The sequence below is a fragment of the Neolamprologus brichardi genome, chromosome 1, assembly GCF_056152115.1.
Source record: "Neolamprologus brichardi isolate AB-2024 chromosome 1, ASM5615211v1, whole genome shotgun sequence".
Taxonomy (NCBI): domain Eukaryota; kingdom Metazoa; phylum Chordata; class Actinopteri; order Cichliformes; family Cichlidae; genus Neolamprologus; species Neolamprologus brichardi.
This window is the reverse complement of record NC_142104.1, coordinates 38,411,064-38,433,448: the sequence shown is the minus strand read 5'-3', so window position 1 is coordinate 38,433,448 and position 22,385 is coordinate 38,411,064. Positions and strand designations below refer to the sequence as shown.

General features: G+C 40.0%; 1 protein-coding gene across 5 annotated transcripts in view; it reads left to right on the top strand.

Moving 5' to 3' along the window:
- Positions 1–22,385, top strand: part of fat3a (FAT atypical cadherin 3a) — a 163,957-nt gene that overhangs the window by 37,405 nt on the left and 104,167 nt on the right. For all 5 annotated transcript variants that reach the window (XM_087841751.1, XM_087841745.1, XM_087841750.1 and 2 more), the window contains exon 2: positions 1,606–4,939. In XM_087841751.1, coding sequence (XP_087697877.1) covers positions 1,633–4,939 — 3,307 coding nt within the window. In that variant the 5' untranslated portion in view covers positions 1,606–1,632. The remainder of the gene's footprint in view (positions 1–1,605; positions 4,940–22,385) is intronic.

Below are 22,385 nucleotides of genomic sequence, written 5' to 3'. Positions count from 1 at the left end.
GGTGTGGCTGTAATCAGGCCTGGGTGTGGCTAGAGAAATTGTACTCAGCTTTCCAAAGATGTGATACATCACAGTTAATTTATGATATAACTGTGTGCATCAAGGTGCTTTATGTTGTAAGGTAAAGACATTACAGTAATACAAAGAAAACAGAGAAAACCCTAACAATCATGAGCAAGTATTTTGGCGACGGTGGCAAGGTTTCTTCCTTCTAACAGAAAAAACGTCCAGATAAACCAGGCTGGAAGACAGGACAAAAACAGGCTGTAGAAGATAGCCAGCGATTAATAATAACTAATCAATAAATGCAGAATGAGGGTTTCTTCTTCACTCATCTTTTTTCAGTCCGTTATACCTCTGTTAGCTACACTTCTAGCAATTTTTCAGCTTCCACTGCTTTGTCATTTGCCATTGCTCATTTTGCTAGCGGCAGCTGTCTGCTATAAATTTTGGCAGAACCATGCCTTTCAGGAAAGACAGCAATAAACCTAAAATTGTGAACTGGTACTATATAAATAAAATTAATGGTAATAGTATTTCAGATGTTGCAATGACAGAATCCCTTAAATTGTTTCTACTCCAAGTACAAATAGGGAAAAACAACCATTTGTATGTATTATTACTGTATTAGCTAAGATACGTAGTGACTCTGCCAAAAGTGAACAAAAACAGATGGAAGGGTTATTTCAGTACTGAGGCATAATTAGTGTGCCTCAGTTGACAGTTTAATAATGTCAGAGAAAAAGAAGAAAAAGTGATATTTTCTGCATTTCTCTTAGGATTATCGTCACATTTTTCACTCACGAATGACTACTGAATTTTATTTAAATGCACGCTCAGGTTTCAATTTGTATTGTTTCAATTTGGGGGCACTGTTGCCAAGGTTTACTTTCAACAGAAAGCAAATACTCCTGCAGAAGACTCGGAAACCATCTGCCTTTCCCACTCCATCTCTTTATCCCTTGTGGAGAAAGTGCTTAGTCACCAAAATGCAGACTATTGTGGTAGTCTTACAGCTACAGCATGGCTTTTACTGGAACAGGTTTCAGGCCAAAAGTGCAGATTGGCACATACTTGTGGCTGCTTACTTACAGAGCACAGTATTTTCTTTTTTTAATAAAAGAGAGAACACATTGAAAAAAGTAGCTTCTTTGCATTTGAAACCACATCTGGCTTACTTTTGGTAATATTACATGGTTTTGAAATATAGTACTGCAATTTTCAAGTAATTTAGAAAATGGGTTATGATAGGGTCAAAGTATAGTAGCAATTTGTCTCTGCAGTTATGTTCTATAGTATGTTGATGATGATACAATTCTTCCTAACCATATAATTGTTTTGTTCCTTGACAAACAACCACAGCTTTTTTTTTCTCTAAAAGTAGCAGTTGATTGTCGGTATCCACATACTGCACAAGGATGATGTAAGTTTCATTATGGCTGCCAAGTAACTGCACTCAGCTGGGTCATCTCTTTCACCATCTCTACTCCTCTAATGGTTAACTATGGCTATTAACTATGGTTAATTGGCAGAGACTGTGAATGAAAAGAATCCCCCCTCCTGTTGCTGACGTTTCTCTCTATGTCTCTGCCTTTCTTTTTCTAGACTGCTTCAGCATGGAGTTATGATGGAATGGATATGAATATGAGCCAGTGGGAAGGCATTCGAGCCCCTCATCTCCGCCTGGCCTTGCTGCTGCTGTTGGTATTCTTGAAGTCACCACTCTGCAACGGTCAGAACACCCATGGGGCTCCTCAAGATGAATCTCACTTCAGCTTCACTCAGCCTGTCTACCATGCCACAATTTATGAAAACTCAGCAGCACGCACCTATGCCAACAGTAAAATTAAAATGGGCATCCACCTCGCCCAGCACTCCTGGGAGATCCGCTACAGAATCACCTCAGGTGACGATGACGGTTTTTTCAAGGCAGAGGAGTATGTACTCGGAGACTTCTGTTTCTTACGCATAAGGACTAAAGGTGGTAATGCCGCCATATTGAACCGAGAGATTCAGGATAATTATGTATTGACAGTGAAAGCTTCTGTCAAGGGAGAGGCTCTTCTTGAGACCTGGACTAAAGTCAGTATTCAGGTTTTGGATATGAATGACCTCCGGCCCTTGTTCTCTCCTACCACATACTCCGTCACCATAGCAGAGAGCACCCCTCTCAGAACTAGTATAGCACAAGTTACTGCCACAGATGCGGATATCGGTTCCAATGGAGAGTTTTACTATTTTTTCAAGGAAAAAACTGAACTGTTTGCTGTACACCCAACTAGTGGAGTGGTTACTCTCAGTGGAAGGCTTAATGTCGATGAGCAGAACCGTTATGACTTAGAAATTCTAGCGGTGGACCGTGGCATGAAGCTTTATGGAAATAATGGTATCAGCAGCACAGCCAAACTTTTTGTCCATGTAGAGCGTTTAAATGAACATGCTCCAGTCATGAATGTCCTCACCCACAGCCCCTCATGGCTGGATAAAAATCTTGTGTATGCAGTGGTTACTGTTGAGGACCAAGATGAAGGCTTAAATGGAGAAATAGATTCCTTGGTCATTGTAGGAGGAGATCCCTCAGAGCAGTTTTTTGTTGACAGAACTAAAGAAGGAGAGTTTGCTATTAAAGCCTTTGAGTCAATAAGTCAAACATACCCTTATGGCTGCAATCTTAGCTTGCAGGCTAAAGACAGGGGCACCCCGGAGAAGTTATCTGCTGTTGAAGTCATCCAAATCAAGGTCGAAAAACATCAAAATTCAGATGCTAAATTTATGCAAGAGTTGTATGATGTCAGTTTAAATGAAATTTCACCTCCAGGTACACTTGTAGTGGCTGTTAAAATCACACCAGAACCTGATGATGCAGAATATATCTTAACAACCTCTGCGGATTCATCCTTTTTTCAAATGAATACCCTAACGGGTGTAATCTCTACTGCTCGCTGGTTCACTCAGGTGTTCCAGGATGTCTTTAATCTTGAAGTAATGGAAATGGATAGCAATCTCAAAGTTAAAGTGAGGGTAACCGTTGAGGATGCCAATGATCACACACCAACATTTGCTCAGTCCTCTTATGAGGTTTTTGTTAATGAAAGTGTTCCAGTTGCAACCAGTGTATTAACAATTTCTGCAGCTGATAAAGATAAAAGTGAAAATGGATACATAACTTACAGCATTTCCAGTCTTCAGCCATTACCCTTTAAAATCAATCAGTTTTCTGGTGTTATAAGCACTACTGAAGAGCTGGATTTTGAATCCTCATCAGAAAGCTTTATGTTCATAGTCAGAGCATCTGACTGGGGGTCTCCTTACAGACGAGAAAGTGAAGTCAATGTAACAATCCATCTAGAAAATGTAAATGATAATCAGCCATTGTTTGAGAAGGTAGCATGCCAGGGGATTATTCCTGAGGATTTTCCAGTAAATGAAGTTATTACTACAATGTCTGCAATTGATATAGATGAATTAGAGTTAGTGAAATATAAGATCATTTCAGGTAACGAACAGGGGTACTTTGACCTCAACCCAGATTCAGGGGTTCTTGCACTGCAGCATTCTCTCTCAAGAGCCCATCCAAAGAGTGGTTTATTTAGTTTAAAAATAACTGCCACTGATGGTGAGAGCTTTTCGGATCCTATGTTTGTCAATATCTCAGTTGTTTATGGAAAATCTTCTTCCAAACATTTCACATGTAAAGAAACAAATGTGGCTCAAAAATTAGCTGAAAAGTTACTGAAAAAGTCCAAAGCTAGCAATAAACCTAAAATTGAGGAAGGTTTTATTGACCTTTTTTCTGTGAATCGGCAGACACCCCAGTTTGACAAAACATTTCCCACAGATATTACTGTGCAGGAAGACCTTAAGGTAGGCTCAAGTGTTTTCAATGTGAATGCCTATGATGGGGACACAGGTTTCAATGGTCAAATTCTATACTCTATTTCAGATGGAAATATTGATAACTGTTTTACCATTGACATACAGACGGGACTTATCAGTGTGTTCCTACACATGGACAGAGAAAAAAGAGATCGCTATCTCCTCAACTTAACTCTCTATGACCTTGGCCTTCCACAGAAAAGTTCCTGGCGGTTGCTTACTGTCTATATAGAAGATGCAAATGATAATGCACCCCAATTTTTGCAAGAAGGAGGCTTTAGAATTGTCATACCTGAAAACCTAGCCATAGGTACTGACGTCATCCAGGTTGAGGCCATTGACAAAGATCTTGGGCCCAATGGCGAGATTGTATACTCTCTTTTGACAAGCACCACTCAGTTTGGTATCAATTCCACTAGTGGGATATTATATGTTGCTGGCCAACTAGACAGGGAGTTTGTCTCTACGTTTAACCTAAAAATTGAGGCTCGGGACAAAGCGGAGAAAGGAAGCCAGAAGTTTTCTGTGACCACACTGAAAATCATTTTGGAGGATGTAAATGACTGTCCTCCACTGTTTATCCCTGCTGTGTACAGAACCAGGGTTCTGGAGGATCTCCCAGTAGGAACAGTTGTAGCCTGGTTAGAAACTCTGGATCCAGATTTGGGGTTGGGAGGCCAGGTTCGGTACTCCCTAGCCAGTGATTATAATGGATGGTTTGAAGTAGACAGGGCAAATGGAGTTATTCGACTCACAAAGGAGCTGGACTATGAGACACAGCAGTTCTACAACCTTACTGTAAAGGCCAAAGACAAAGGAAGGCCTGTTTCTCTTCTTTCTGTTACCTTTGTGGAGGTGGAGGTTGTAGATGTGAATGAAAACCTCTATGCCCCATACTTTTCTGATTTTGCTTTGACTGGATTAGTTAAAGAAAATGCCCGGATTGGAACCACTCTACTCCAGGTCACAGCTAATGATGATGATGCTGGCAGAGATGGAGAAGTTCAGTACTCCATTCGAGATGGGAGTGGGCTTGGAAGATTTGCCATAGATGAAGAGACAGGTGAGTTTTCTTTGAAAATTATATTGCGTGTCATGCTTTTAGTCATGGCAAATGAGAATTATTGCATAACAGTTTGAATTATGGTTTTAAAACACTATATGGTTGTATAAAATTGTCTAGTGTTGTAACGTTCTTGTTACTGAAGTGTATTGTTTTAACTAAAATAAACAAAGAAGTCAATACAGCGTGAGTTGGGTAACACAGTAACCTACCGTGCTTTTTCAGATATAAAATCTGCACAAATTGGCTGTTTAGTTATTTTCGCATTATTGTTAATACTCTAACTGCAGCTTTTAGAACACCCTGATAATAATTAATTAAAATAGTCCCCGCTAGAAGTAATGAATATGGAACATGGAATATGAAGATATTGTGCAATAAAAGATAGCCGGACCAGGACACAATGACAAAAAGTGGACTACTGGATCAAAAAGGCATAAAAGAACATAATGAGAATAGGGCACTGTTGGAATGATACTACACATTTAACTCCAATGGAAGTGGTTACATGAAGACGATGTGAGACCTATGGAGTATTTGACACTGAACATCTGGACTAATGCAGAAACAACTAGTAGCTCAGTGCTCCAACATCTAGAAGGAGATTGACGAGGTACAACACAAAGGGAGAGCCAGGATGTCAGGTCAGGGGGAGATATCATCATCCCGGTCTTTTAATATTGGGTACCAAGCCCCAAGAGCAACAGATGTGTTGACTGTATTGAGTGTGAGAGGAGCTGACCTAAGCAATAGGATCATGGCTAATCTGGCTAAGTGGCCAACTACCAAGACTATGTTAAGTATCCTCTGAAGGTTACTAAATGAAGGAAGTAAATGTAGCATTATAGACAATACCTACTGTGACCATCACAGAAACAATCTACAATCTACACCATAACATGGAATTACTATCTATCTGCATTTTCTGGAGAGTGGAGCTAACTGAAGCCTTTGAAGCATCTGTGTGCTCCATGGATCTGAAGTCTGAGAGTAGGCTTTGGTTGCAGAGCAATTAACAGGGCAAAAAGTTACCAATTTCCAGGAGCTTTTTGCCTCTGTATTTGGGTAGATGGTGGAGCAGGGTTAGGGTCCCTGGTCTGATCCCTGGCTGCTGGAGTCTGCATGCCAAAGTAGTCTAAGGCTACGTTCACACTGCAGGCGAAAGCGCATCAAATCAGACTTTTTTGACCATATGCGACCCATATCCGATCATGGTATGACAGTGTGAACGGCGCAAATCCGTTATTTTCAAATCCGATCTGGGTCACTTTCGTATGTGGTACTGAATCCGATACATATTCGATGTTTTAGAAAGCGACTGCTGTTTGAACGGTCATGTCGCATTAAATCCGTCTTTTACGTGACCGACACAAGACAGACGCCAATTATCAGTGCCAGAGAAGCGCCCGAGAAGACATCGCGAACGCTTCCTGGCCATCCCGTGTAGATGTCAGTGAAACTGCTGGAAAGACAACGTTGGAGAAACGTGAACATTTTATTTGTACTGTATAATCTGCAGATTCTGACAGAAATCTGCAACTATTGATCATGTGATTCATCACATGAGCCAAGGTGTGAATAAGGTGTGGGTCATTACCATTACTGAGAGTTCAGGTGTGAAACCACTGAGTCCTTGTTACAAGCCTTGTTACAAGCCATCATAAGACCTATTGAGGTCACCTGAGGCAAGGTGTGAGTAGTTCAAGCTGTTGGACTAGACTACAGCGTTTACTCCCCACATGTAACAATGTGAATGAACCTTGGCCAGCCTGGTGAACGAGCCTGTTCCTTCCTTGGACCACTTTTGATAGATATACCTCTTTTCCATTCTGCTCGACTTGATTTGTCATTTTCCTTTAATTTCCACATAATTTCCTTAGGGGTTAACAAACTATGCTGATTGTGATTCTGACTCCGATTAAAATTACGTACAACCTCAATGTAGGTGGGTTTATAGCAACGTGGCCCAAAAGTCCTGTGACGTAATTTGAATGCGATACAGAGGAGATCGAGCTGTATATCTATTGCTAAACGGATCACCTCTATTGTCTGCCAAGGCTGCACTCAATACTCGAAGATCATAGTGTGAACGGCAAAACAAGAGGGTGGAAGAAAATGGAAAGGGATATTTTACAAATTCTGAAAGCATTTCAAAGAAAACAAAGTTAAATGCAGACTGTGCAAAGTGGAGCTTTGCTTCCATGGCATCCTACTGCTGTGCACAAGCATTTAAAATGAATGCTTTGATATCAACTCTGAATGGGTCAGTTTTAGAAAATTTGTGTTAAAAGTTTTAAGTCGATTTACTCTCTATACTTTATTTGTGACAAATTAATAGTTTGTGTGGCTTTAACAAGTGTACATTTGAAGTTAAACTGGTGAATGTGATTGAGCCTAAAAAGATAACAAAAGTTTACATTGGTAATAGGTAGATTTATGAACAATGCATAAAGTTAAAAGTCATGTTATTTCACACTAAAAATGTACTTATACTATAATTTGCCAGTTCTCTGCTCTATATTTTAATTAACTGACACCATTGAGTTTAGCGTGGACATCCCAAAGGATCTTAGCTCTGTCATTCTTAACCACCCTCTACCTTTTTGTGTACACAAAATGATAATGCCTGTGTTTTGTATGAGAGTTGTCAAAGAACCAATAACCACTTGTGGAGAGCTACAGAAAGACCTGGAATCAGGGGGGTGACGTAGGAGCAGTGACATGTAAAGACGCGTGGCTGAGTTGCTCTGCGGGGATACGCTATTTTTTTTTTTCCATACAAATTCTGTGACATTCGGCACTAACATGTTATCTGTCGTCAGCTGAGAACTTTGCAACAATGTCAGGGTCTAAAAATACCAGAAAGACTGATGGGGCCAAGGCCACTGATAGCAATCCTACGTCCCGCGCTAATGGCTGCCATAGCTAGCTCGGAGAAAAAGGTAGTTGCCAAAATTTCTATGCTGGAAGCAAAAGTTTAGACCAAGTGCCGAGCTCTCAATGACCTGATTGATTCGCTTTGCAGCAATGTTTCTGACCAAATAGATGAAGTGCAAACTGAGTGTAGACTTGGAGAAGCAAGTTAACGATCTGAAAGAAATTGTTTCAGCTCTTTTGAACAAGACCAAAGACCTTGAGGGGAGACAGCGCAGATGCAACATTCGAATACTTGGCGTGAGGGAGCACTTTGAGACTGGGACGTGCCCTGTCAACTCTGTGGCCCAGCTACTAAAGGAGGTTTTGGGCCTGGATACCGCTCCGACACTGGATTGGGCATATTGCAGCCTACAGCCCGTCCCTGCGAGAGACCCATGCCACTTATTGTCAAATTTCACTACTTTCAAAAAAAGGAGGTGCTGCTTCGCAGGGCCGCGCTAAACAGTCCCCTGACCCATAATAAAGACAAAATCTTAATTATCCCGAACCTGCCATCTGCAGTCGCGAAGAGACGGGGGCCTTTAAAGAAGCTAAAGATCTACTGTGCTGATGTCGGGGTGTGAGATTCAGGATGCTGTACCCAGCGAAGTTAAGGATTTCTTCTCCTCTTGGAGAGGAAATATTCACCAATCTAGCTGCAGTTAAAGACTACGTCAAGAATCACATCTTGGCTGTGTGTGGGAGTCAAGATACGGGTTGAGTAGACTGTGCTACCTCAATTGCTCTTTGACTCTGACTGCACTTTAGGTAGAGGTTTGTACTTTTGCTGCTTTTATAATTTAATAGGTCTGTTACGCAGTGAGGGGCGGTGAAGGAAACATCAGACTTCACTCTATCATAATTAAAGTAATTGTTTTATTGTCTCTTGCCAACATCATGCACATGCAGACAACAACTTCTCAAAATGGCTCCCAATCCATTTCCTGCTCCCTTTAAATACTCTAAAGACACGCCTTCTTAATACAGACTGGCCTATAAAAGAGCTGCAATTGAGGCAGGCTTCCTCTTTACTGGGAAAACAAGATGGCCACCACAGAGGTAACCTGCAAAACACTTTGTTACATGAATGCTTCCCAACAAGGTCTTCATATAATTGTTTATCATTGAGCAAAGTTAACGACCAAGAAAGTCACGTGTGCCTTTCCAATCTGCCAGATATCTAAACATTATGTTATAGCTGGCGTTCCCTGTTAGGGGCAACTTCTGTTTTAAAGAGTGAAGAATCACACTCTTTAAAACAGAAGATATAAGGATATAAGCTCTTTTGGGGGGGAGGGTGTAGCTTGCTCCCGGTTTGTGGAAGTTACGTTTGTAGTTACTCTGGGTTTTTACTTTTACTTTTTTTTTTCCTCTTGTTGGCTGCAGTTTTGTGTGTATACTTATCCCAAATTATTGTGCGGCTTGCTTGTCATGATTGTTTTGCAAGTGTGAATATGGCTAAGTATGCAACCAAAAATGCTGCAACTACACCTCATTCTACTAAATTTATTACACGGAATGTGAACGGTCTAAATAATTTTTAAAAAACGTAAAAGGATATTCACTCATCTGTCGACTTTCAAACCCTATATTGTCTTTCTATGGGAGACACATCTGCACTCCTTGACACAAAGTTAGCTCTAATTTGCGGGGGGTTGCCATTCTCGTTAGAAAACTATTTCCTTTCATCACTTCAAATGTAAAATGCGATGTCACTTTCTGATAGTTACTGGCAAGCTCCATAACACTCAGATCCACTGCATATCACTGAGCCCAAAATACTATTCCTTAAAAAGCGCTTGCAGGAACAAAAACATAATATTCCAGAAACGAGTTTTGCTGTTCGGAACACTTCCTACATTGAAATAGATGTCAGTGCGAACTATTGCATGTCCGCCATTACCTCCCCAAAACCGGAAGTGACGTCATTTTCGCGTAAAATGTAGTTTTTTTTATTTGTAGGCCTTATAAGCCTTCCCATATGGAAAAGATAGATATAAATCTTATAAAGTTCGTATCTGTCTTGTATGAAACTTGTATGAAAAGCATACAAGAGTGAAAACACATATAAGATCCCTTGAAAAATTATATAATGAAACTTGTATGTTTTGGATACTTACTAAAACAATATATGAAAGTAATGAGAAAGTGGCCACTTTCATGAGTAAATCATGTAAGCCTTATATGATTTATATATGATTTACTCATGAAAGTGGCCACTTTCATGAGTAAATCATATATGTTTTTACTATTTCTTTTCCATATGGGTTTACTGGTGTTTTTAAAAGTCATGTTTGACTTTATGCTTTTCTGAATAGTTTCTAGGATGCTTAGAACTCAAATTGCACTGCTTTAAATAGTTTATTTTTATGCACATGCTGTTTTCTCTGCAAATTTGCATCACAGGATTGTTTTTCGTTTTTTCTACAGTATATAAAAATTGGTGTATCTCAAAAATAAAACTATGAAGACACTCAAAATAAATTTCCTGTTGTTTTAAACTATCTTTTGCAACTTTTTTGTATTTAAAGTTTTGAGGGATAAACCTCTTAAATTTCTCTAAGTAGAAATATATGTAAAAAACAAAAACAATTTTCAAATTTTTTGTAGTTTATTGCACTTTTTTGCACTTTATGTAGTTACTATGGACTTAATGCATACATATTATTAAAACTTGGGCTATAATGGTTGTATTGATGTATAGCAACTTGAAATGCTCCCAAAAATGGCTCCACAGCATGTAAAAATATAAAGTAAGCTCTGGCGGACTTGGTTCTATGGTAGGTCTTAAAGGGTTAATGTCAGATGAGGAGTTTTGCAAGTTTATTGAATACTACGTCAAGCTTTTTCTAGAAAGGAATAACACTCCAGATGTTTCAAAATCTATAATTTGGGAGTCGCTAAAGGCATATTTGCGGGGGCAATTAATTATCTCTTTTTCGTCTTATAAGAATAAAAAAACGAAATGAACGGCTTTGACAACTGACAGAGCTTATAGCAAACATTGACACACAATATGCCATCTGTCCAACTGCTGATTTATATAAGCAGAAGGTACTGCTGCAGTCTGAATTTGACACACTCTCAATGAAAGAAACTGAGAAGCTTTTACTTAGATCAAGACATCATATATACGAGCATGGTGAAAAAACAGGTAGATGTCTTTCACATCAGCCTCGTCAGTCCGCTACAGCCCAATCTATACCCGACATAAAGTTAGACTCCGGTCGGATGGTAACACACCCTGGCGGAATTAATGCTGCTTTCAAGCTATTTTATCAGGATCTCTATACTTGCCGCACTGATTATTCAGAGGCTGACTTGGACTCCTTCTTGGGGAACATAGATACTCCCACTATTAACCCAGAACAGGGGTCGGCAACCTGCGGCTCTTTTGTCCTTATACTGCGGCTCCGGGTAGTTTGGGAAAATAAATTAGAAATATTTAGCTGAAGTGTATTTTATTTGTGTTTAGTTCTTTTTTTTTTTTTTAACTTGTAGTTCTAAATTGGAAGATTATTGTGATATTGAAATATAAAAATAAAATTATATTTTATTATTTTTCATAATAAGCGTCACACTCACGGAAGCTGGTGTACCCACCGAAACGCCGTGCATTTATCGAGACTTTCAACCCAAGGTAGGCCAATTATGGATCTTTGGGTCCACATTATGTCAGCAGCTATTCTCCACCGTGAACTATGTTAAAATCAAACACCGCTTACGCCTCACAGATGACAGCTTACAGTCCTGCGTAAAGATAAAAGGGACTTCGTACAGCCCCGATTTGCAGACGCTGTGCGCAGAGGTTCAGGAGCAGAAGTTCCATTGTAAACATACCACGGCAGACCCGCTGCTTTTCAGCATCTCTTTATTGACCACTTTTCACACAGGGTTGCTGTACGCATACAGCCAGCTGTAGCTTTTCAGCTCACAGCCCGACTACACAACAGCAGAGAGAGCACAGACTTTAAGGCGGCGAGGCGTGGTCTGCAGTGCCGCTCAGGTGCGTCCGCCTCTCCTGCAGCGGCACTGCAGACCACGCCCCGCCACACACATTAACCAGGTAAAATACATATTTAGGCAGAATTTTGCAAATATCAATTTTTTTATAGCAGCATAGTGCTTTTTTTCCAATTATTTTTTTAAAAGTCAGATCAAGGCTCCAAAAGCCCAAAGGCGATATGAGTGTGGCGGCTCACAACAGTTTTTGTTTGCTACATGGATCATTTTAGTTCAGTTGGGTGTCTTTCCTTTTGTTATATTTCTTTAAGAGTTCAAAATGTGTTAATTACATAAATAAAATGTAATTTTCTCTGTAGCACTTCATGGATTTCATTAGCAACACACCTTAGTTGCTCTGTGGATTCTTTTAAAAAGCAGTTAAAAACTTTACTGTTCAAACAAGCCTTTTGTTGATATACGTATTTTATATTCTTTACATTATTTACATTTGATCTTTTACATTGTGTATAATGTCTAGTGATTGTATTGTTTATTTTAATATTTGTTTACAGCGCTTTGTGACTCCCTGTCTGTGAAAAGCGCTTAATAAATAAACTTTACTTACTTACTTTAGTTGTTCACACAAAGCATAAAGGTAAAAAAACAATATATACAGTGTTATCTTCATTTTAGATGTCAAAAAGTATTTGCGGCTCCCAGTGTTTTCTTTTGCGTGGAAACCGGGTCCAAGTGGCTCTTTGGGTGTCAAAGGTTGCTGACCCCTGACCCAGACCAACGTGAGCTACTGGAAATCTACCTATTACCACTGCGGAAATATTGCAGGCAGTTAATTCTTTGCAAAATAGCAAGGCACCTGGCCCAGATGGCTTCTCATGGGATTTCTATAAACACTTCGCCAGCAAGTTAGTCTCTTTACTTTCTGAGTTTTTTTCAGAAATTCAGGCAACAAGCAAGTTGCCACAAACTCTGTCCCAAGCCACAATCTCTGTAATACTGAAAAAAGACAAGGATCCTCAAAAATGTGGATCCTATCGCCCCATTAGTCTACTGAGTGTGGATTATAAGATCCTCACAAATGCTCTTGTACTTTGTATTGAGAAGGTAGCACCTTCTATTATACACGAGGACAAGACAGTTTATAGTGAACCGTCGGTCATATTTCAATATCAAACTGCTGACAAATATCCAATTCCTGACCATTCAGTTGATCACCCTGGGATAATAGTTTCACTAGATGCCGAGAAGGCTTTTGACTGTGTGGATTGGCAATATCTGTTCTCTGTTTTGAAAAAATTTGGCTTTGGTTCTAATTTTATGTCATGGATCACTACTTTGTACTTAGCGCCCCTGTCTTCAGTCCACACCAATAATCGGAATACTGTTACCTACATAGAGGCACCCGCCTGTTTCCAAACCAACTTCCTTCCAAGCCAAAGACTAGAAAATATGGTGAAGCATATCTTCCCTTTGGCTTCACCTGCACAAGTGCTGAGGTAGGTCTCCCCTGCAGAATTGGCTTTCACAGCGTCGGGAGCATGCACTGGGCTCTCCAGATCCCGGACAAACAGTATCCCACATTCTTGATTTTTAGTTCACAAACACTTCTTTAATGACTAACTACTCCTGACATTTTGTAGATGTTAGCTCTTTATACAGTAAAGTTACAGTGGAATACAAATAATATCAGGCTGATCCTGCCACGATTTGTTCCCCTGGTTCAAATCAAGGACAAACAGTATCCCACAGCTGTTTATGTTTTTGAACCCATTTTGCACAGAGAGGCATTTTTTGAAAAATGTATTGATAGCAATGATGAATATTATTACACAGGAAAAAATCAACTACATGTAAAATAATCACACCGTGACACCTCTGCATTTCTAAATGGAAGGACAGTAACTGTTTTTCAGACCTGAGCAATGCATGCAACTCACTTTTTTCTACTCAGGAGGCATTTTGAAGCTGTCATCGCTAACAAAGGCTTTATATGAAGTATTAAATACTAAAGTAAAAGTAAGTAAGTAAAATTTTATTTGTATAGCACCTTTCACATGGAAAAACAATGCCTCTGCTGAAAGCACAGATCTCACAGGTATTAAAAACTGCTAGTTTCATCACGCTCCAACTAAAACTGCTGAACCAACAGCAAAAGAAGACCTAAATTATGCTTCACTTTTGAAAGACATTATCATGAATTCTGTCTTACCTTTGCTGTTTTGCTTCAAAAAAAAAATTGCGATAAAACTGCATTTCCAAGTCTGTTTCAAGAGTAGCTTTCCATCATAAATCACTAGTTTCTGCCTTATTATCTTGTTTTTCTCACAGAGGCATTATGCGTCAATCTCCTGTTGTGGACGGTGCAGCCGTCCGCTTTTTAAAAAATCTTTTTTGTTTTGGAAAAATTACCTTTGACAAGAAAGCCTAATTTGCTCTTTTTTGTTTGTTTTCTCTTCTGGTTTTTTTTCTTCCCCGCTTTCTCACCATCTCTTCTCCCCTGTATTTTTCTTTCTCTCCCTCTCTTTCTTTCATTCTTTCTCCCTGTCCTATCCCCTAGTCATGTCTGTCCCGTCTGTAACAACTGAAAATCAAATCAAATAAATACATAATTATAATAAAGGTCAATCAAATGGACCAATATGACAAGGCCACGATGATCCACTTGGTAAAGTAAATCCGCTTGGCATCTTTCTTGGCCAACAACAATTCTAATGGCTAAAGATCCAAACGGGAAAGGCAAAAAAACAAAAACAAAAAACAAACAAAAAAAACCCCACAGCGAACATGGAAACAAAACTTTCAAAATAAAACAAGAAACATGGAGAGACTTGAATTGGGAGACGCAAGCTTGACACAAGAGATAGAGAGAGGGAGTGAGAGAGGGCGAGGGACACAGATGAGAAAGACACAAGGGGACTCTACATAGATGAGGAGATGACACATGACAAACAGGAAAAAACTCATAAACATGGAGACATAGGTGAAATATAAACTAGACTAAAACTCAGCTAAATCCTAACTAATAATGACAACACAAGAACTTAACATATTTCCAATATAACATAAGCAGGGCTCTAGACTAACTTTTTGCACTGGTGCGCCTAACTTTTTTTTCTTAGGTGCACCAGCACAAAAGTTAGGTGCACCCAAATCTTTCAACCGCATCACTTAACATCACAGTTTTACATGTGCACTTTTTTGAGGGGAAAGTTGCTGTCCATACAGACAACATTAATTTGCAAATGATTACTAACAATCTTGTCAACACAAAGTTCTTTATTTGGAGCACCTTTCTACAAGAAAGATAAGTTACTGAAAAAAGTGCTTGTGCTTAAAGTGCACTTTTTGGCAATATTGTAGGGAATAATAAACTTAATCATCATCTCGGCCTCCTCTGATGACCTGTTTACTGCTGCCTGCCGCTTAAAGGAAGTGGGGAGAGGGGACACTTGGACAGTGCATTTATCGCAGCATATAATGCAGGGGTGGGCAATTAATTTTTACAAGGGGCCACATGAGAAACCTGAGTTGTGTCAGAGGGCCACGTCAACGACAACTTGAACCCAAGTCTGCTTAACTTTCTTAAATTGTAAAATTCACTAAATTATATATTACGAATAGCTGGTACTGGTAATCAGAAGAATAAAACCAATATAAAATAATGTAAGTATTTATATTGGGCTATGCTATGTGAAATTGTGGTGCATAAGCCAAATAAAACAAAAACAACCACTGAATCAGTGTTATTTTATTTTAACATGTTTAACTCAACAAACAAGAAGTTTATAGAAATGCAACAATACAATGACTTGTGTCATGTTTTCCTCCTTTTCAGTGAGAACAATCCAGCCTGTTCTGGGTTTAAACAAGGGCATTGAAATCTGGCTGAATGTCTGAGGTGGCTATGCGAAGAACAGCTGAGAGGTGGTCATCAGTGACAGAGGACCTGTGTTTGGATTTGTTGAACTTCATCACCGAGAATGTCTGTTCACATACATAGGTAGATCCAAAGAGGACTAGAATCCTCTGAGCATGATTCCTCAGGTGTGGAATGTTCTCTTCTTTGAGGGAGGAATAAAAGTCCAGCAGTGAGACTGACCTGAAGTGCTCTGCCAGAAGTGTGTCAGACTGCAGGTCGATGAGTTCCATCTGAACATCACTTGAAGCATTATCCACACTGCAGGTGAAGGGAGAAGAAGCCATGTCCATTTCATTTTCAAGAGCTTTGAAATCTTGAAATTGCCTTGAAAACTCTGCATGCAGTACTTCTAACATGGCTGAGTACTTGTGGAGGTGATTGGCATTTGGAAGAGCCTCCTTTAGTGTTGGCAAGTGGGTCAGAAGGTTGTCCTTCACTTGGCTTGAGATAAGCTGCAACTTCCTCGTGAAAGCCTTTACTGCACTGTACATCTCATGCACAAAAAGTCCCCTGCACTGCAGTTTGACATTTAGTTGGTTCATTAGTGCAGTCACATCCGCAGCAAATCTGAGTTCTGCCACCCAATCTTCATCTGAAAGCTCTGGGACGTCATGTCCTTTCTTCACACAGAAATCCTGAATCTATTCTCTCAGATCCCAGACACTTTTCAGTACATTGCTTAGGCTGAGCCACCTGACAGAGCAGTGGTAGCTGATGTCACCATGTGCCATCTCATTTTCCTCCAAAAGAGCAATAAATTGTCTGTGACTTAATGCTCTTGCTCTGATGAAGTTAACTTTTTTAGCTACAACATCAACAATAGGGATGGGTATTGATAAGATTTTCACGATTCCGATTCCATTTTCGATTCTGTTTAACGATTCGATTCTTTATCGATTCTCTTATCGATTCTTTTTAAAAAAGGAGAACACTAAGGTCAAATAGCTTAGATCTTTGTTTTATATCTTCTCTTTGAACGAGATAGAAATTTAGGAGTAACATGGCCTTACAAACCCAACAGTGACATCTTAAGAGATCCACAGCCTACGGCTTTTCAATGGGGTGTCACAGGGTCCCCAGGAAAAAAATTGTAAATGTAAAATAATAAAATAAATATTCTTCTGTAGCAATAAAACAAGAATATCCAGTAATGTCCCTGCCTACAATTAAACACATTCACTTACCTAAAATCGGGGCATCTGCTGTGGCAAATGGGTTCAAGCCTTTGACCACAAACTTAGTCACTGCTCGGGAACATTCGTCTATCCTGGCGATGTCCTCAACCCGCCTTGTCACAGTACGTCGGGAGAGTGAAAAGTTCTCAAACGCGTCCTTTTATTTACATTTAACATTTACATTACATTTACATAATCTATCTAGTGGTAATTTATTATTGACCTCACGTGGGCCTGAAAAGGATACACAAAGGGCCGGATGTGGCCCGCGGGCCGTAATATGCCCAGGTCTGATATACACTGTGCTTTTTCAGCGTTTCAATTCAAAACGCATTAGCACCAGTCACAAATGCAGTATTGCTGGCCATGGTCTTTCCACACTCACAACAGTAATTGCAGTGCATCTTGTTGTCAGCTTTACTGTATCTTAGCCAGGGAAACTGGTCAAGCCACTCTCTTCCAAATGTTTACTCCTTCCCCCCTTTTACTTTAGGTGGGCTCTGGCTCAGAGTGGATCATATGTGGCTCATTATGTGATGCCATCTCCAAACCAGTGTTAGACATACCCTGAAAGGTCAATGTCTTCGTGTCAGAGCACTGGCTTTGAATTTCAGACGGATCAGGCCTTAACTTGACGAAAATGTTCAAACATTCTTTTCATCTTTTCTCACTACCCACAGCTACATCCACCTCTGTCAGGCCTAGGCTACTCACTAGGGCTGGGTATCGTCACTGATTCCTTCAATCGATTCGATTCAATTCAATTTTGACTCAGACAGTCAGAAATATTAAAATTCTGGTAATTTATCAGTACTGACACTTGTGAGACTTCATCAGAGGTGTAAGCATCACAGCAGATGCCTTTGTGTCAAAGTAACTGGGGATAAAACACAAAAACATGATGGAGATTTTCCTGGCCACGCTTTTTATAGCAGATAACTGCCTTAAAAATATTCTGCAGTAGAACAAAAACGTAACAAAACCATGAATCAACATAAGAAAATTACCCGATGCTGCTGAAGTGAAGCAGAGTAATGTTACAGAGACTTTATTAGAGACATGGCTAAGCGTTTTGTAATTTGGCATCATTGTAAAACGTTTATATTTCTTCAGTATTGAACAGCAGAAATGAGGCTTTCTTGACAGAGGTTATTTTTGGGGGAAAAAAAAAAAACAGCGACCGACAGCGCTGTACACAATGGTAGACTGGTGTGTAATAAGCAAATGAATAATGCAGAAAACAGAGATTTAAGATGGGGAAACTGTTCTTGAAGTACATTTTGGTCGGAGAGGGACAAAACCTGTAGCTCAAAATCTGTGTGCTGTCGATTCACTGATGCGTCAGGTCCACACTTTGTGTTTACATTTATCTGGAATCTGTTTACTTGCTCTCATTTACTGTTTTCGCTGTTTGGTGGTTGTTGAAATAGGTTGGTGACCTCCTGGCATTACTGGCAAAATGCATTTATATTTAACAATTGATTCAGGATTTAATGAATCAATATTGCGTTATTCAAGCTAAAATCAGCTTTAACCCTCTCAAGGCAGGCGTTGCCAATTTGCAACAGTTAAAAACTAACAACCTGATTACCCCACATACATATTTTATGAGTTTTTTTTTTACTCAGTAGTACCACTGCAGGACATGGTTGTGCATTAGCAACAAAAAGTTTTTGTCGATTATTGAAACCCTCCCTACTACTCACCCCTATCTATCCGCCTGGACTATCAAACGTACATACATGTAGGCCAACGGGAATATCTGGACCACAGCCAATTAAAGAGGTCCCACCCCTGACTATCTCTGATTGGTTTAGACCACGATTGTTTGTGTTTGTGTGTTTGTTTGTTGTTGAGCACACAGACTTTCAGAGTTGCGGGCACGTTTTTTGTTTTTTTGTTTTTTACTCAAACGGCTGGTCGCACTGGTGCAACCTGGGATTTTTTTTTAGTCGCACCATTGAGAAATTAGGTCACATTTGCAACTCAATTGGTCACACTGTAGATCCCTGATAAGAAATCAAAAGTACAAAATAAACTCAAAATGCTGGGTCACAAACCCAGCCCCCTGAAATGTTATCCGCTTAAGCCTAATCTAAAAAGTGGAGACGATGTCTGTCTTTCAAATTCAAACTGGGAACTGGTTCTACTGAAGAGGGCCTTGAAAGCTGAAGGCTATGCCACACATTCAAACTGCTACAGCACAGTTCTTTTAATTTCAGTGGTAGCAAAATATTCTGAACTGCTCTTTGAGCAGTTTTGGAGGAGTAGGATTTAGGAATAAATTGAAAGAAATTGCTTAAGTTGTTGAATGTAGAAAGGTCGATATAAGAGAAAACCTTAAGTAAATTTCAGCAGTTACGAAATTTGCGCCACTTTATGACACGTGTGCGATGGATTTGAATATTCATCAAGTCATTACTAGGTAAAGCTTAAAGGACTGCTTGGCTTAATGGGGCTCTAACTCTTTGTCAGGCTGGCTAAAGTGCTGTTACTGTAATTCAAAAAATTAAACATTATCTAAATATGATCACTCAAAAATAGTGTTTTTAGGAAGTACTGTTAAATGTCCATTTCCTAAGACATATATCAGGACAGTTCCAGAGTTTGTTAAAATAGAATGCGATCATTTACGATCCGGGACTAATATTACTGACTTACCCAACTTGACACTGGAGACGCTTGGATAAGTGCAAATTCTATTTTATTCACACACTTTGGCTGAAAATAACACAGCTTAAAACTCACTGCTCCTCTGCTCTGTTTTCATACATCCAGCTCAGTACTCTCCTTCTCCCAACATGCTACTGTTTTTAGAGACAGGAGAGCCATGATTAAATATCTGCCCACAGCTGCGTCAAGCAGCCTCCCCTACCAGTGCCTCTGAACCCACTGCACCACCCCTCCACTTACGGTTGAGCCGTAAACCAAACCCCTTCGCCAAAACCGCATCTATATTGATGTTAAAATAACCCACTATATATAACTTTTTTTCTGAACTAAGGACTAGATCAGATAAAAAGTCAGGGGAGAAGTAAAACTGAACACGCTGACATCACACATGGACATGAACCTTCAAAGTAAAACAGGAAATAACAACACAAAGACGCAGACAAGACTCTGAACTACACCTGCAGGAAAAACGAGGACACCAAAACAAAACCTAAGAACTAAACCCTTAACTAAACTGAAACATAGAATTCTAATAATAGTCAAGGAAGAACAAGAATCAGAATATAATACAAAATACAAAATCAAACCAAAACATGACAACTCAAAATACTGGGTCAAACTGACCCAGAACCGTGACACATCAAGCATTTCGATATGTACAGCTCTGCAACACATACAAGTGAAGAGAAGACCATACTTCTTCAGTTCCTTTCGTGCATCCTTCACATAGAACAGTCCAAAGCAATCCATGCCACAATATGTGAATGGAGGGGTAATTTCCATTCTGTCCTCTGGCAAATCTGCCATTTTTGGGTCTTGTGTGTGCCTTCTATACTTCCTGCATGTGACACACTTAAAGATATGTGAGGCAACTGCACTGCTGCATCCAATGACCCATATCCCATTAGATCGCAATTCATTTACAGTCATACCTCTTCCTTGATGCTGTACTTTCTCATGATAATGCTTGATCAATAAAGAAGACACGTGACTTGTTTTTGGCAGAATGGCAGGATGTTTAACACGTGGATGAAGATCAGTTTTTGTTAAGCGGCCCCCTATTCTCAGCGCACCCTGCTCATCCAAAAATTGACTTAATTTGCATAGCTAGTTTGCTTTGTCTTTGGATTTTACGTCCTTGCATTGCTGTAAATTCTTGATTTCACTGCTGAATGCTTCTCTTTGGACCAATCTGATTATGAAAAGTTCAGCTTGTTGTCTTTCCTCAACACTTGTACTTCCATTGAGTTTGGGACCAAGACCCTTGACTTGCTTAGCATGACGTTTAAGATAAGCAATAGCCTTAACAGCTCTTTTCGAGTCAGAAAACTTAGTCAGGCGGTCCAACAATGATTTACCCTTGCACTCGTGTTGAACACCTGAGCCCTTCGAAGTTCTGGATCATTGTCACTAACCTCTCCCACCTCAGCATCTCTTGTGGGTAGCTCTTTTTCCCACAGAAAGTCTGGGCCAGTGAACCAATTTGAAGCAACGAGCTGATCTGCCGATAACCCTCTCGAAGCATGGTCCGCCGAATTGTCTTCGGATTGCACATGATACCATTGGTTGGCATCTATGGTGGCTTTAATTCTCTGGATCCTATTTGCCACGAAAACATGAAAGCATCTGGCATCATTATTAATGTACCTGAGAACAATCTTCGAATCAGTCCAATAATATTCTTTAAGGTTGTCTATTTCGAGCTCATGTTTTAATACAGCACCCATCTTCGCAGCAATCACTGCTGCAGACAGCTCAAGCCTTGGAACTGTTGTGACCTTAGTGGGGGCAACACGCGCTTTCCCCATGACAAGTGAGCAGTGTACGCTGCCATTAGAGTTGACTGCTCTTAGATAAGTGCACTCCCCATAACCTGTGAAGCTAGCATCTGTAATATGTAATTCATACTGCTTGACATCTACAAAGTTTGCTGGTATGTAGCACCTCTTAATCTTTACCTGACACAAGTTATGGAGATGTTGTAGCCATGATTGCCACTGTGATCTGCACTCCTCTGAAAGTGGTTCATCAACTAGCTTTCTCTTGACTCACCTGTTGCAAGATCAACTAACCACGTAAAACAAATGGTGCTACGAAACCCAAAGGATCGTAGATGGAAGCTACTGTGGATAGCACTCCTCTTCTCGTCATTGAGTGTTTCTTGACAGTTACTCTGAACTGAAAGTCATCAGAGGATGCGCACCATTGCACACCCAGTGCTCTTTCTAGGAGTGGCTCCCCTAAATCTAAGGCAGAGGCATTTCCGTCTTCTTTGTGCTTTATTTCTTCATGCATTTTAGTCAAAAACCGGAGATCTTCTTGCGAGAGATTTGCCTCTTCTCCAAGCCTTTCACTGAAGTCAGATTTCAGCACCTTAAGTACATCTTCTGGAGCAGTCATCTCCATAATTCTTGTCTTGCAAACATAATGAACTTCGCTCTTCAACTTACTTGTTACTTTGGGATCAGGGGTCACTTGCTTTACAATGATGTGGTGACTTACTCCAATTGCATCACTGTAGTGTTCGCCTGGATCACCATAGCTCACTATGCGCCAGCCTACATCAGTTTTCTGTACGAAGGGCTGGTTGTTCTCATCACATACAACTTCTCTAGGCATTAGTGCTTGTGAACATTTATACCCGATAAGAAGACCGATTTCACATTTCTTCGGCGGGGCAATGTGTTCCGCAAGATGCTCTAAATGAGGCCATGTCCTTGCAGTCTCTGGCGTTGGAATGTGTGTACGATTGGCAGGTATGAATTCACAAGTGTAGACCGTTGGCACTGTGATCTTCTTA